Here is a 12414-nt window from a genome sequence, read left to right on the forward strand (position 1 = left end):
ATTTGGGGAGTGAACCAGCAGATGGACAACCTCTCTCTCTGTCTTCCCCTCTCTCTATCTGAAACTCTGTCTCTCAAGTAAATAAACAAATATTTTTTAAAAATAATAATTAAAAAAAGAATATTAAAGGTAAACCTTAATATAATATATAGATAAGGAATATGACATTGAGTTTGTGTCAGTGTTTTTCAGAGAATGTCTTTAATGTAAAAGACTTTATGTAGCATGGAAACACACAACAGTACCAAATACCTAGAAAGATACAAAATACATGGGAAAACTTACATGATTTTAGAATTAATTTTAGGTAGAAAGAAGGAAAGATCTTTTTTTAATGTACAAATTAGTGTTAGGTTAAAAACACAGTGTACAGTCAAGAGTCTAAACTTCTAAAAACATTTACAGAATGTTAAAACATCCCCCCTTGTAAGATGTTTGTAGATCCCTTTTAGATATAATCAAAATATTGTTGTGGCTCCAGTGGCGCGTGGTATTTATAAGAGTATTTCCTATTAAGTTGTATTGGACATTGTGGGTCTTGTTTATTTTATAATTATGGGAAGCAAAAGAAGAGTTTGTTAGGATTCTTTTCCTGTTAACTTGCTTTGTATTTATTAGTCACATGGTACATGTCTTTATTTGCCTATAAGAAACTTGATTTTAATGATTTGAATTTTGAATGTATTTAGGACTTTATTCCTTTTCAGTTAATGGTTGATTATAATTCTAAATTATTGGTGCAATCTTTGTGTTATTTTCCTTTTACCAAAAACAATCTGATTATTTGGTTTGGGGCATTTTTGTTTTCTTTTTGCTTTTGTTTTGGCAGGTCTCTGAATGTTTAATTGTGCAGACTCCAGCTGTACCTCCTGGCCCATGCCTCCCTCCCAGATTACAGGGTAGACCCAAAGCAAAAGAAATACAGTTACGATGGGGTAATTTCCATTTTGGTAATAAATTACAATTAAACTTCAGCTCAAAGTATTCATCTTGTTTAACTGCATAAATATTTCCAACCATAGGACTCCCTCCAGTTGATGGTGGATCACCCATTTCCTGTTATGGTGTGGAAATGTCTCCTGTGGAAAAAGATGAATCCAGAGAAGTTTACCAAGGTTCTGAATTAGAATGTACAGTGAGCAATCTTCTTCCTGGAAAGACATACAGCTTCAGGCTGCGTGCAGCTAACAAAATGGGGGTGAGAAGACCATGACTGATTGAATTGTAGTCACACCAGTATTTTGTTTTAACAAGTAGCATCACATCTATTATTTGTGCATTTGGCTCCATATAGTGGATAAAATAGGTAGTATCTCCATTTTACAGCTGAGGAAACAGGCTCAGAAAAGCCTTGCCTAGAATCACACCCAGTGAGTGGTAGATGTAAATAACAAACCAGACTTGTCAGACTCCAGAGCCAAAGGTTTTTCCGTTCAACTCAGAGTCGTGTCATCTCTGCATTAAAGCAGGTTCCATAAAGACAAAGTAGTCAGTTCTTACCTCAGTTGCCTTATACTGTTTCTCTAAACTATTCTGTAATTAAAATATCACAAAACTAGACTTACAAGTCTCTTTTTCCCTTTATTTCAGATTTTAGCAAACTGTACAATATTTGGATCTTGCTTTCCAGCTGAGTTCTGTATTTGTAAACACGTTTTTAAATTTCTTACATACTCGGTTGCCCCTCTTCCAGGCCAGCTCTCTGCTGTGGCCAGGGAGTGCAGTGGAGGATGGCCCAAGTGCTTGCGCCCTGCACCCCATGGGAGACCAGGAGAAGCACCTGGCTCCTGCCATTGGATCAGCGCGGTGCGCGGGGCACAGCACGCCAGCCGCAGCGGCCATTGGAGGGTGAACCAACGGCAAAGGAAGACCTTTCTCTCTGTCTCTCTCTCTCACTGTCCACTCTGCCTGTCAAAAAAAAAAATTTTTTTTTCTTACATACTTTGTTAGCAGTCCTTAAATGAGTCATCTGCTGCAATAATGCATTGAGTTAGCATCTTTAATGCTGATGTCTTAATTTACATTTTTAGGTTTATGGTAATTTGTCAAAATCAGCTCAAATAAATATTTGCTTTCTATATTTCCAAAGAATATATATTTTGGATCCTTCTAAAGCTATTACAGAATTTAATATATACTTTATGCCTACTATTTCCCTTGCCTTTTAATTGATACCCTTTTCTTCACTCCTCACATCATTTCTTTTTGTGACTTAATATTTACCTAATTCCCTGTCCTTTTTAAATTTTATTTAAGTTACACAAGTTTTGTTTTGTTTTTTTTTTTTATTACGATGGCTTCCCCCTCGCATAACTTCCCTCCCACACCTGCTCTCTCTCCCCTTCCATTCATATCAAGATTCATTTTCAATTCTCTTTATATACAGAAGATCACTTTGGTATATATTAAGTAAAGATTTCAACAGTTTGCACCCACATAGAAACACAAAGTGAAAAATACTGTTTGAGTACTAGTTAATAGCATTAAATCACAATGTATAGCACATTAAGGACAGAGATCCTACATGAGGAGTAAGTGCACAGTGACTCCTGTTGCTGACTTAACAAATTGACACTCTTGTTTATGGCATCAGTAATCACCCTAGGCTCTTGCCATGATTTGCCAAGGCTGTGGAAGCCTTTTGAGTTCGCTGACTCTAATCATATTTGGACAAGGTCATAGTCAAAGTGGAAGTTCTCTCTTCCCTTCAGAGAAAGGTACCTCCTTCTTTGATGACCTGTTCTTTCCACTGGGATCTCACTCGCAGAGATCTTTTATTTAGGTTGTTTGTTTGTTTGTTTGTTTTTGCAACAGTTCTTGGCTTTCCATGCCTGAAATACTCTCATGGGCTTTTCAGCTGGATCCGAATGCCTTAAGGGCTGATTCTGAGGCCAGAGTGCTGTTTAGGACATCTGCTATTCTATGAGTCTGCTGTGTATCCCACTTCCCATGTTGGATCGTTCTCTCCCTTTTTTATTCTATCAGTTAGTATTAGCAGACACTAGACTTGTTTATGTGATCTCTTTGACTCTTAGTCCTATCATTATGATCAATTGTGAACAGAAATTGATCACTTGGACTAGTGAGATGGCATTGGTACATGCCACCTTGATGGGATTAAATTGGAATCCCCTGGTATGTTTCTAACTCTCCCATTTGGGGCAAGTCAGCTTGAGCATGTCCCAAATTGTAAGCTCTTCCCTGTCTTATTCCCACTCTTATATTTAACAGGGATCACTTTTCAGTTAAGTTTCAACACTTAAGAACAATTGTGTATTAATTACAGGGTTCAACCAATAGTATTAAGTAGAACATACAGAAAAAAATACTAAGAGGGATAACGTATTAAGTTGTTCATCAACAGTCAAGGCAAGGGCTGATCAAGTCTCTATTTCTCATAGTGTCCATTTCACTTCAAGGTTTTCTTTTTGGTGCTTGGTTAGTTGTCACCGATCAGGGAGAACATATGATATTTGTCCCTTTGGGACTGGCTCATTTCACTCAGCATAATGTTTTCTAGATTCCTCCATTTTGTTGCAAATAACCAGATTTCATTGTTTTTGACTGCTGTATAGTATTCTATAGAGTACATGTCCCATAATTTCTTTATCCAGTCTACTGTTGATGGGCATTTGGGTTGGTTCCAGGTCTTAGATATTGTGAATTGAGCTGCAATAAACATTAAGGTGCAGACAGCTTTTTTGTTTGCCAATTTAATTTCCTTTGTGTAAATTCCAAGGAGTAGGATGGCTGGGTTTTATGGTAGGGTTATTTTCAAGTTTCTGAGGAATCTCCAGACTGACTTCCATAGTGGCTTAACCAGTTTGCATTCCCACCAACAGTGGGTTAGTGTCCCTTTTTCCCCACATCCTCTCCAGCATCTGTTGTTGGTAGATTTCTGTATGTGAGCCATTCTAACTGGGGTGAGGTGAAACCTCCTTGTGGTTTTGATTTGCATTTCCCTGATTGCTAGTGATCCTGAACATTTTTTCATGTGTCTGTTGGCCATTTGGATTTCCTCTTTTGAAAAATGTCTTTTGAGGTCCTTGGCCCATCTCTCAAGTGGGTTGTTTGTTTTGTTGTTATGGAGTTTCTTGATCTCATTGTAGATTTTGGTTATTAATCCTTTATCTGTAGCATAGTTTGTAAATATTTTTTCCCATTCTGTCAGTTCCTAACTGTTTCTTTTGCAATACAGAAACTTCTCAATTTGATGCAATCCCAATAGTTAATTTTGTGCCTCCAGGGTCTTTTCCAAGAAGTCTTTGCCAGTGCCAGTATCTTGTAGGGTTTCTCCAATGTTCTCTAATAAGTTGATGTTGTCGGGTCGTAGATTTAGGTCTTTAATCCATGTTGAGTGGATTTTTGTGCAAGGTGTAAGGTAGGGGTCTTGCTTCATGCTTCTGCACGTGGAAATCCAGTTTTCCCAGCACCATTTATTGAATAGACTGTCCTTGTTCCAGGAATTGGTTTTAGATCCTTGAGAAAATATAAGTTGGCTGTAGTTGTTTGGGTTGATTGCTGGTGTTTCTGTTCTGTTCCATTGGTCTATCCATCTGTTTCTGTACCAGTACCATGCTGTTTTGATTACAACTGCCCTGTAGTATGTCCTGAAATCTGGTATTGTGATGCGTCTCGCTTCATTTTTGTTGTACAAAATTGCTTTCGCTATTCAAGGTCTCTTGCATCTCCATATGAATTTCAGAATGTGAAGAATGTCTTTGGTATCTTGATTGGTATCGCATTGAATCTTAAATTGCTTTTGGGAGGATGGACATTTTGATGATGTTGATTCTTCCAATCCATGAGCATGGAAGATTTTTCCATATTTTGGTATCCTCTTCTATTTCTTTCTTTAAGATTTTGTAATTCTCATTGTAGAGATCTTTAATGTCCTTAGTTAAGTCTATTCCAAGGCATTTTATTGTTTTTGTGGCTATTGTGAATGGGATTCATCTTAGCAGTTCTTTCTCAGCCGTGGCATTGCCTGTGTATACAAAGGCTGTTGATTTTTGTGCATTGATTTTATATCCTGCTACTTTGCCAAACTCTTCTATGAGTTCCAGTAGTCTCTTAGAGTTCTTTGGATCCCCTAAATAAAGAATCAAATCGTCTGCAAAAAAACACAAGTTTTATATATTTGATATATACAGATTTAGTAACATAGTGGCTCTTCCCACCCATGCTGTAACACTTCCTTCCCCTCCCTCTCAGATTCCCACTCTTGATTTTTACAATGATCTGTTTTCAGTATACTTAATGATCATATAGTTAACCCACTCTAAGTAAAATAACTCAACAAATAGTATGAAGAAAAAGAAAACAAAACACTGTTCCTCAATGGAAGAGACAAGGGCTAAAGGCAGTCATTGATTCTCAGAATGTCTATTTCACTCAAATACAATGCATTCAGATACTCTATTAATAGTTACCTCGGATCAGGGAAAACATATGATGTATCTCTTTTTGGGACTGGCTTATTTTACTAAGTATAATGGTTTCTAGTTGGGGTCATCTTGTTGCAAAATAGGAATTCATTTCTTTTTTAACAGCTGAGTAATACTCCATAGTGTATATATAACATAATTTCTTTATCCAGTCAGCAGTTGATGGACATCTGGGTTGATTCAGTATCTTACTTATTGTGAATTGTGCTGCAGTGAACATGCAGGTACAGAGAACTCCTTCAGATGCTGATTTGTTTTTGTTTGGGTAAATTTCTATGAGTTGGATGGCTGGATCATATGGTAGGTCTATATTCAGATTTCTGATGTGTCTCCATACTGTCTTCCACAGTGGCTGCACCAGTTTACATTCCCACCAACCTTTTCTCCACAGCCTCACCAGCATTTGTCATTGGTTGATTTCTAGATGAGAGCCATTCTAACTGGGATGAGGTGAAACCTCATTGTGGTTTTGATTTGCATTTCCCTGATGGCTAGTGACCCTGATTTTCTCAAGTGGTTGTTCAAGTCCTTTGCCCCTTCCTTAACCAGATTATTTTGTTGTTGTTGAATTTCTTGATCTCTTTATAGGTTCTGGATGTTAGCCTTTAATCAGTTGCATACTTTGCAAATATTTTCTCCCAATTTGTTGGTTGCCTCTTCACATTGCTGAGTGTTTCCCTTGCAGTGCAGAAGCTTCTTAGCTTGATATAATCCCAACTGTCAATTTTGGCTTTGCCTGTGCTTCTGGGATCTTTTCCAAGAATTCTTTGCCTTTGTCATTGTCTTGCAGAGTTTCCCCAATGTTCTCTAATAATTTGATGGTATCAGGTCATAGATTTAGGTGTTTGATTCATTTTGAGTGGATTTTGGTATAAGGTATAAGGTAGGATTCTAGTTTCATACTTCTGCACATAGAGATCCAGTTTCTCCAGCACCATTTGTTGAAGAGACTGTCCTTGCTCCAGGGATTAATTTTAGCTCCCTCATGCATGGATTGATTTCTGGAGTTTCTCTTCTGTTCCACCGGTCTACAAGTCTGTTTTTGTGCCAACACCAGGCTGTTTTGATTATAACTGCCCTGTTGTATGTGTCGAAATCTGATATTATGATGCCTCTGGCTTTGTTTTGTTGTATAAGATTGCTTTAGCTATTCAGGATCTCTTGTCTTTCTATGTGAATTTAAGCATCATCTTTTCTAGATCTGCAAAGAATATTGTTGGTATTTTGATTGAGATCATATTGATTATGTAAATTGGTTTTGGTACTATGGACATTTTGATGATATTATTCTTCCAATCCATGAATTTAGAAAAATTTTCCATTTTTTTAATGTCGTCTTCTATTTCTTTAGTGTTTTGCAATTTTCATTGTAGAGATCTTTGACATCCTTGATTAAATTTATTCCAAGGTATTTGGGTGTTTTTTTGGAGCTATTGTGAATGGTGCTGATCTTAAAAGCTCTTTCTCAGCCATGACATTGTGAATACAAAGGCTGTTGATTTTTTCTGTGTTGCCATTTTACCAAACTCTTCTGTGAGTTCCAATAGTCTCTTCATAGAGATTTTTAGATCCACTATATATAGGATGATGTCATCAGCAAATAGGTGGTTTTATTTCCTCCTTTCCAGTTTGTATTCCTTTGATTTTTTTTTTTTCTTGCCTAATGGCTCTGGCTAAATCTTCCAAGACTATACTGAATAGCAATGGTGAGACTGGACATCCTTGTCTGGTTTCAGATCTTAAAGGGAATACTTCCAACTTTTCCCCATTCAATAGGATGCTGGCCATGGGTTTATCATATATTGCCTTGATTGTGTTGTGGAATGTTCTTTCTATACCCAATTTGCTTAAAATTTTCGTCATGAAAGATTGTTGTATTTTATCAAATGCTTTCTCTGCATCTGTTGAGATAACCGTATGGTGTTTGTTCTTCAGTTTGTTAATGTGATGTATCACATGTATTGATTTGTGAATATTGAACCATCCCTGCATACTGGGCATAAATCCCTCTTGGTCCAGGTGAATGATCTTTCTGATGTATTGTTGGATTCAATTAGCTAAAATTTTGTTGAGGATTTTTGCATTTATATTCATCAGGGATATTGATCCAAGTTATCCTACTCAGTTGCATTTCTTCAGGTTTCGGAATTAAGGTGATGCAGGCTTCATAGAAGGAGTTCAGGAGGATTCACTGCCTCTCAATTGTTTTGAATAGCTTGAGAAGAATTGGAATTAGTTCTTTAAATGTCTGGTAGAATTCAGCAGTGAAACCATCTGGTCCTGGGCTTCTCTTTGTTGGGAGGGCCTTCCCTTATAATAAACCAATTAATAGGGAACCAGTGCTGTGGCACAGTAGATTAACCTCCACCTGTGGCACCAGCATCCCATATGGGTGCCACTCCATGTCCTAGCTGCTCGTATTCCAATCCAGCTCTCTGCTAATAGCCTGGGAAAGCAGTAGAAGGTGGTCCAAGTGCTTGGGCCCCTACACCCACATGAGGAATCCAGAAGAAGCTTCTGGCTCCTGGCTTCAGATCAGCCCAGCTCCAGCCATTGTGGTTGTTTGAGTAGTAAACCAGTGGATGAAAGATCTCTTCCTCTGTTTCCTCCTCTCTCTCTAAATTTGACTCACAAATAAATAAATAAATCTTAAAAAAAAAAAGGTTAATAAAGAAATAGGGGAGAGAGAAAATACAGTAACTGAAACTTCCCCACACTTTCATTTCTATGGTTACTAAATCTTTCTATAAATGCTTGTAGAATAATATTATAACCAAATTAATCTTGGAAGATGGGGAAGATCTCATTTCTTCAAAAAGTTTATAGAAAAATGGCATCAAAAGATAAGTTTAGGAGTGGGTGTTTAGCCTACTGGTTAAGAAGCCAATGTCTTGCATGAAAGTACCTGTATTTGACACCTGGCTCTGGCTCCTTCAGCTTCTTGCTAATGTGGAACCTGGAGCAGTGATGGCTCAAATAATTGGGTTCCTACCACACATGTGGGATACCTGGATTGTATTCCTGGCTCCCACCCTCCGTCCCAGCCAATCCTTTACAGATGCAGGCATTGAAAAGTGAACCAACAACAGATGGGAGCCCTCTCCATGTTTCTGCCTTTCAGATAAATAAATTAAATTTTTAAGTGAATAAATAAAAGCCATCCTTAAAAAAAAAAAAACTAAAAGATAAGTTTATTCTGATGCAAAAAAAAATTTGAGGTCCATCCTTGGTTTTTTATAATACACATTGTCTATAAACTTTCTGACGAACCTCTTCCCCCCACCCCACCCCGTGTATACTTCATTAGTGCCTCTTCATAGAGTTCTGTGCAGTCAGTGAACATTTAAAGGTGAAAAATGGAAACACTGATTATGTTTGTTTTTCCAGTTTGGACCATTTTCAGAAAAATGTGAAATAACTACAGCCCCTGGGCCACCAGATCAGTGCAAGCCCCCTCAAGTAACATGCAGATCTGCAACTTGTGCACAAGTGAACTGGGAGGTATCATCATTTCCACTGATTTATATTTATTTTCATACATGATTAGTTTATATGAAATAATGTACTATTCATTTTTGCTTCTCATATAAAGAATACATCCTAGTTAAACTGATGTGGTAAGAAAGGGAATTCTTTCTCCTGTATGCAGCATTTGAATCAGGTATATTTGCAGTACAAGTATTTAAACTCTTGTTCGTGATATGCCTTGTATTATATCAAAAGCTTTTTCTTACTGCAGAGATATTTCAGCCAGTGGTGAACTTAATGTCACACCAGATATTTGTAGGAATTAGTATAATACTATTTTTCTTATATTTATTATCTCCAGTGTATTTACTGTGTATAGTAATAATCATTAATATAATTACATTTTGAGTTTCCTTTGGAATTTAACAAAGAAAATGTCCTTGTATGGTTTAACATTTTCTATTACTTAATGGAATTATTTTGAAGTATATTTGCCTTAAAATAATCCCTATAAAATGACTGTTAGTCATACCTCTACTTCAAATTCAAAAGTTATATTTTAGACCAATTAGTGACCAATTTTTATTCATTAATTCAGTCTTAATACATAAAAATGTAAAAAAGAAGGGTTTTGATTATACTTAAATGTTTTAAAGAAATTAAAAAAATAATCTAGTTTTCAATTTGCTCAAGTAAAGAACATTTTTTCCCACAAACTATTTTATCAATATCAAGACTAAGATCTTGGCCACTGCCGTGACTTAACAGGCTAATCCTCCGCCTTGCGGCGCCGGCACACCGGGTTCTAGTCCCGGTTGGGGCGCTGGATTCTATCCCGGTTGCGCCTCTTCCAGGCCAGCTCTCTGCTGTGGCCCGGGAGTGCAGTGGAGGATGGCCCAAGTCCTTGGGCCCTGCATCTAATGGGAGACCAGGATAAGCACCTGGCTCCTGGCTTCGGATCAGCACGATGAGCCAGCCGCAGCGGCCATTGGAGGGTGAACCAGTGGCAGAAAGGAAGACCTTTCTCTCTGTCTCTCTCTCTCACTATCCACTCTGCCTGTCAAAAAAAAAAAAAAAAAAGACTAAGATCTTTATCCTTTTAATATAAAGGTTCCTTTGAGTAATGGAACTGATGTCACTGAATATCGACTGGAATGGGGAGGAGTTGAAGGAAGTATGCAGATATGTTACTGTGGCCCCAGTCTCAGTTATGAATTAAAAGGACTTTCACCAGCAACTACCTATTATTGCAGAGTCCAGGTAAAAGTGATTAGTGGCTTGTCCACTTAGCACCTCCAGTTTTGTATTTCATTAGCATTTTCATGGTCGTGTCTTTGTTTAACTTGGAAGTTCTGTTAATTTCTAGGCTCTGAGTGTCGTGGGTCCAGGCCCTTTCAGTGAAGTAGTAGCCTGTGTGACTCCACCATCAGTTCCTGCCATTGTAACTTGTCTTCAAGAAATAAGTGATGATGTTGTCGAAAGTCCCCATTACTCTCCTTCTACATGTCTTGCAATAAGCTGGGAAAAGCCTTGTGACCATGGTTCAGAAATTCTTGCCTACAGCATAGACTTTGGAGATAAACAGCCCTTGACAGTGGGAAAGGTTACAAACTATATTATAGACAATCTGCAACCAGATACAACATACAGGTATACTCTTAAAAACTGTGTTAATTGTTGCCTAGACCAGAGAGACAACTTTAAATACAATAATCAAAACTAAATTTTTTGTGTGTGTATGTGACCCTTAGAATACGAATTCAAGCCTTGAATAGCCTTGGAGCTGGTCCTTTCAGCCATATGATAAAATTAAAAACTAAGCCCCTCCCTCCTGATCCACCTCGTTTGGAATGTGTTGCCTTTAACCACCAGAACCTTAAGCTGAAATGGGGAGAAGGAGCCCCAAAGACCTTGTCAACAGATTCTGTTCAGTACCACCTTCAGATGGAGGATAAGAATGGAAGGTAGGTGTTTTTAATTGCTTTTTTTATATAGGTTCTTAGATTTCAAGTATATACATTTTTATAAGCTATAGAAGCAAGTTTTCAAAAAACATAGTTAAGATTATCATAAATCATTTTTAAGTGTGTTTTTAAGTCTCATGTTTTCAGAACATCAGAAGACACGGTGTAGATTGCAAGTTTATAATTTGTGAGTGGAATGGGGAGAGAAAAAATTTAGTGAGCTATTCTTTGGTTTTCTTTAACCCATGTACTCTCTTCACAAAACCTAATATGGCCTACAAAATAATCTTCAGTGTTTATTTCCAACAGGACATGGTTTCACAGTAAATGTGATTTGCATTAGGCCTCTGAGACCACCCTTGAGGGCAGGGATTATGTCTCAGTCTTCCCTACATTCCTGACACAACAGTAGCACACTATTATAGTCAAGCTCCTCAGTAGTTCCTGGAATGAACTGTCCTGGCTCTTTGTTACTCTCCCTCTTGTTCAGGGGTTATCCATGCCTCTCCTCTTTCATATTCATGTTGTACTATTTCCTACATCCAGTGCCATACACTGCCCCAGTAATTATTTCATGCACTTGAATTATACCTTTACTCAAAATGTTTGTAACATTAATTATGCAAATTCCAATTTAAGATTATTTGTTCACTTTAAATCCTATATAAGCAATGCCATATACCCTCCACAGCTGTTAATCTTCTATTGTAAAGATTTTTAATTTTACTTTTTTACTTTTCACTCAATTTATCTTAGACAATTAGTATATCTGATGGAATCAGAGTACTAGAAACAGATTTTCCTAAGATTTACTTTGTTTTTTTATGTGTGTCAAGTTTATACCTTAGCCAGGTGTTATTTATTCATAGTGACTGTAAATGATTACTCTATCAGAAATACTTGCACATTTAAAATAACATGGAAGGCCGGCGCCACGGCTCACTAGGCTAATCCTCCGCCTTGCGGCGCCGGCACACCGGGTTCTAGTCCCGGTCGGGGCACCGATCCTGTCCCGGTTGCCCCTCTTCCAGGCCAGCTCTCTGCTGTGGCCAGGGAGTGCAGTGGAGGATGGCCCAAGTGCTTGGGCCCTGCACCCCATGGGAGACCCTGGCTCCTGCCATTGGATCAGCGCAGTGCGCCGGCCACAGCGCGCCTACCGCGGCGGCCATTGGAGGGTGAAACAACGGCAAAAGGAAGACCTTTCTCTCTGTCTCTCTCTCACTGTCCACTCTGCCTGTCAAAAAAAAATAAATAAATAACATGGAATAATTTTGTGTACTGTGTCAGAAAAACTTTAAATAAAATAAACAATATTGATCATTTTCTAAAATCTTTGTGTACATGTTACTCTTTGTTTTGGTAGAATTTTGTGTGCTCAGTGCTCTTTATCTCTAGAAGATAGGTCTTTGCCACAGGTTTTTCATATAACCATTTATCTTTAATATGTGTTACTAAGTGAATTAATTCTTCAAATTCTCTTCTTCCCCTTCTTTCCTTTCTAGCATTTTCTTTTAAGTTTATTTATTTATCTGAGA

The 12414-nt window shown here is 37.7% G+C and overlaps 1 protein-coding gene across 4 annotated transcripts in view; it reads left to right on the top strand.

Annotated features, from left to right (window-relative positions):
- The window catches only part of FNDC3A (fibronectin type III domain containing 3A), a 187190-nt gene that overhangs the window by 153339 nt on the left and 21437 nt on the right, over nucleotides 1–12414 (top strand). For all 4 annotated transcript variants that reach the window (XM_062194208.1, XM_062194206.1, XM_062194207.1 and 1 more), the window contains 6 exons: nucleotides 830–935; nucleotides 1023–1198; nucleotides 8835–8948; nucleotides 10026–10175; nucleotides 10282–10565; nucleotides 10667–10879. In XM_062194208.1, the coding sequence (XP_062050192.1) occupies nucleotides 830–935; nucleotides 1023–1198; nucleotides 8835–8948; nucleotides 10026–10175; nucleotides 10282–10565; nucleotides 10667–10879 (1043 nt within the window). The remainder of the gene's footprint in view (nucleotides 1–829; nucleotides 936–1022; nucleotides 1199–8834; nucleotides 8949–10025; nucleotides 10176–10281; nucleotides 10566–10666; nucleotides 10880–12414) is intronic.

The sequence above is a fragment of the Lepus europaeus genome, chromosome 6 (genome assembly GCF_033115175.1).
Source record: "Lepus europaeus isolate LE1 chromosome 6, mLepTim1.pri, whole genome shotgun sequence".
Taxonomy (NCBI): domain Eukaryota; kingdom Metazoa; phylum Chordata; class Mammalia; order Lagomorpha; family Leporidae; genus Lepus; species Lepus europaeus.